The 3226-nt window shown below is 64.1% G+C and overlaps 1 protein-coding gene across 1 annotated transcript; it reads right to left on the bottom strand.

The window, feature by feature from the left end:
• Positions 1-255: 255 nt before the first annotated feature.
• NKX3-2 (NK3 homeobox 2) lies at positions 256-2752 on the bottom strand. The gene is made up of 2 exons (XM_065665299.1): positions 2232-2752; positions 256-1849 (listed from the first exon to the last, which is right to left on the bottom strand). Exons 1-2 carry the CDS (start codon positions 2629-2631, stop codon positions 1374-1376), a joined length of 876 nt encoding a protein of 291 aa, XP_065521371.1. The 5' UTR covers positions 2632-2752; the 3' UTR covers positions 256-1373.
• Positions 2753-3226: the final 474 nt, after the last annotated feature.

The following is a 3226-nucleotide window of genomic DNA, read 5'->3' as shown; positions in this document are numbered from 1 at the left end:
CAGACGCCCGGACCGACCCGGGAGCCGGCTCCTGCGCTGCCCGTGAGCACGGGCAAGGCGACCCTGGGGAGCCGCTGCCAGCCTGCGGGCCAGTGGGAAAGGAGGGATGTGCTCTATGCTACAGCTGAAGTCAGCTGCGGGGAAAAGGTCTCTGGGGAAATCCGTGCCCACTCTCAGAAACGACACAAGTGGCAGAGCCAAGTGTTAAACTAAAGTTTATAAATTAAAAAGGAAAAAAAAAAAAAACACCCCAGAAGTACAGCGGGTAGCTTACAAACATTCACAATTCATTTGAAGTAAATCTCGTTGAGTGCACAGTGCCATTGAAAGAGAAAGGGGGGGAAGAAGGGAAAAAAGTAGAAAGCAATGAGTTACCTTGAAAGAAAGTGAGTGTAATTACATTGCTGAGCAGATCTGAAATCCCCACCCCTGAAGGAGAGAGCTGCAGAAGAACTCTAAAAGGCACTGATGGTATTAGGATTTCTCATTACATCGATTTCTTAAAAAGCCTGACTAGAAATATTCACATTGAATATAAAAATAACGACAACTTTAATACAACTGGAAAGTGCGAAAAACCCATAACTCCTCCCTCCCCGAACACGGAAAGATCTCAGGAAAAAAAAAAGGAAAAGAAGAAGTCTGGCGTTTCAATGTAAATCTCACCCTTTTGTGACATATTTATCCTTTGCCAGGGCTCATGGAGTACAGGAATAACATGGGCAACAAGAGCAGGGGGGATCTGAAAGAGGCTTCCTTACATTCAGCACCATACAAGGCACAATCAGTTTGCAACGAGTTGGAAGACCAAGGACTCAAACGGACGTCAAAAATAATCTTCCTTACAATCCACCGAGGGAGTCCTTGACCTCCTCTTTTGAGCTGCGTTTGGTTTTGCGGGTTGGTTGCTTTTGTTTGAGTTTTTTTTTCTCCTCTACTTTTTTTCCTCCTCTCTCTTTGTCCCACACAAGATCGAGTCTCTACCAATCCGAAGTGAAATAAAACAAACAAGCAAAAAGTCTACACCAAATACACTGACAACATGGATACCATGAACTAGTCGTGCCGAATCGCGCAAGTCCTCGGCTGGCAGGGTGGGGACAGGGTGAGGATGAGGACGGGGTGGCCCGCAAGTCATACGTTGGAAGAGGAGAGAGTGAGGAACCATCCAAATAATATTAATAATAAAAATAACAATAAAATAATAATAAATACTGTCCGAGGCACCGAGAGCTGCAGCTGGGGCTCTGGATCTGGGAAGCTGGATGGATGGATGAACAGGCGGATGGAGGGATAGGAGGTGGCAGAGGGGAGATGGGTTTCCTGGCTGCCAGTGTGTGTGGCGGGGGTGCTGCGGGTTGTTTGCTTGCCCCTCACTGGGTGCCGGCGGCTGCAGCGCAGGTGGACAGCGCCCACCCGGGCAGGCAGTAGTAGGGGTAGTAGTAGGAGGGCTGGAAGGAGAGCAGCGAGGGCGGCCGCAGCACCTCGCCGGGGTGGTACTGTCTCTGGTCGTCGCGCACCAGCACCTTGACGGCCACCTTCTTGGCTGCGGGGGCAGCGGCCAGGAGGTCGGCGGCCATCTGCCGCCGCTTGGTCTTGTACCGCCGGTTCTGGAACCAGATCTTCACCTGCGTCTCGGTGAGCTTCAGCGAGGCGGCCAGGTCGGCCCGCTCGGGCCCCGACAGGTACCGCTGGTGATTGAAGCGCCGCTCCAGCTCGAAGACCTGCGCGTGGGAAAAGGCTGCGCGGGAGCGCTTCTTCCGCGGCTTCGGCGCTGCTGCCTCCTCCTCGCCTGGCAACAGATTCCCGCACTTGCCCGCTCCTTCCTCCTCCTCCGGGGGGCTGCGATCTGCAGGCAGGACGAGAGCGCGGCGGTCAGGGCAGGCGGGCACTGGGACACCCGCATCCCCACGCCTCGGCGGGACCGCACCCGCGCAGCCTGAGGCGACGGGGCGGGCGGGGGGCCAGGGCAGTGGGGGTTCCCCGCTCTTCGATAAGCGCCGGGCGCCCTCTCTGGCTGGGGGCTCGGCCTAGCGAAGGGCTCTCCCCGATCCGCCCTCCCTCGCCCCGCGGGGCACGTTTCGGGCGCTCTCTCCCCCGGCACAGCCCGGCGCACGAGCCCGCGGGCCCGGCGGAAACTGCCGATCATCTCCCGTTCTCAAATCCCCCTCATGCCCCTCCCGGACCCTCCCGCTCCCCTCGCGCGAGTGCGCTGCCGGGGCTGCGCCTACCCGAGACGGCGGCCGACATCTCGCTGTCACTGAGGCCGGCGGCGTCCCGCTCCGCCGCCTCCGGGGGTTGCGCCTCCTCTGCCACCGCCGGCCGCCCACCGCCTGTGACTTCGTCGGGGCGGGCGCTGGCGCCGGCGCTCTCCTCCTCGGAGCGCCGCTCGCCCTCGGGGTCCTCGCTGAGCGCAGAGTCCGAGTCCCAGCCCGCTGGCGTCCGCGGTGCCGGGACGCGGGGTGCGGGCGATGGCAGCGGCGGGCCCTCGGTGGCTCCGCACAGCCTCCAGCCACCGGCCGGCCCGGGTGGCGGCGGCCGCCCCGCGGCGTGGCGGGCGCGCTCCTCCTTCTTGTTGAGGATGGCCTGGATGGAGAAAGGCGTCAGGGCGTTGCCGCCGCGGACGGCCATGGCCCGGCAGCTGGCGGGCGGCCCCCGCGGGCTTGCAGCGGACCGCGCCGCGCCTTCAGCTGGGCGACCGCATCGCCGGCCGCGGCCGAGACGGTGCCGGGCCCTCCTCTGCCGCCGGGAGGGCGGGCGCCAGCGGGGGCAGCCTGTGTGCGCCGCTGCCGGCCCGCCCGCCCATAGGGCCGGGGCCGCCGGGGCCGCCGCTCCGCCGGGGCCGCCGCGGGTCCCTGCCGGCGCGGGGCTGCCTCCGCCCCGCTCTGTCCCGCCCCGCGCCCGCCCTCTCCTTTTTCTGCCGGCGGCGCTGTCATCGCTCACCGCGCCGACAGCGCCGGCCCCGCGCCTTCCCATTGGGCAGCCCCCGCGCGGCCCGCGCGACGATTGGCTCCCCGCAGCTGGGCGATGCGGCTCCGCGGGGCGCGCGGCGGGGCGCGCCGAGTTTTAACCCCTTGAGGCCCGCGGGGCTGCCCCGGTCCCGTACCCGGGCCCGCATCGCCGCGCGGAGGGAGCGCGTCTCTCCCGGGACCAGCGCTGCGTGCGCGGCGGGGGAAGCGCCCGCACCTCCGGCCGCCCGCCCTGCGGGTGTCAGCGCGCAGCGGCC

This window comes from Lathamus discolor, chromosome 1 (assembly GCF_037157495.1).
Source record: "Lathamus discolor isolate bLatDis1 chromosome 1, bLatDis1.hap1, whole genome shotgun sequence".
NCBI classification, from domain to species: Eukaryota; Metazoa; Chordata; class Aves; order Psittaciformes; family Psittacidae; genus Lathamus; species Lathamus discolor.
This window is presented reverse-complemented; position numbering and strand designations above follow the sequence as displayed.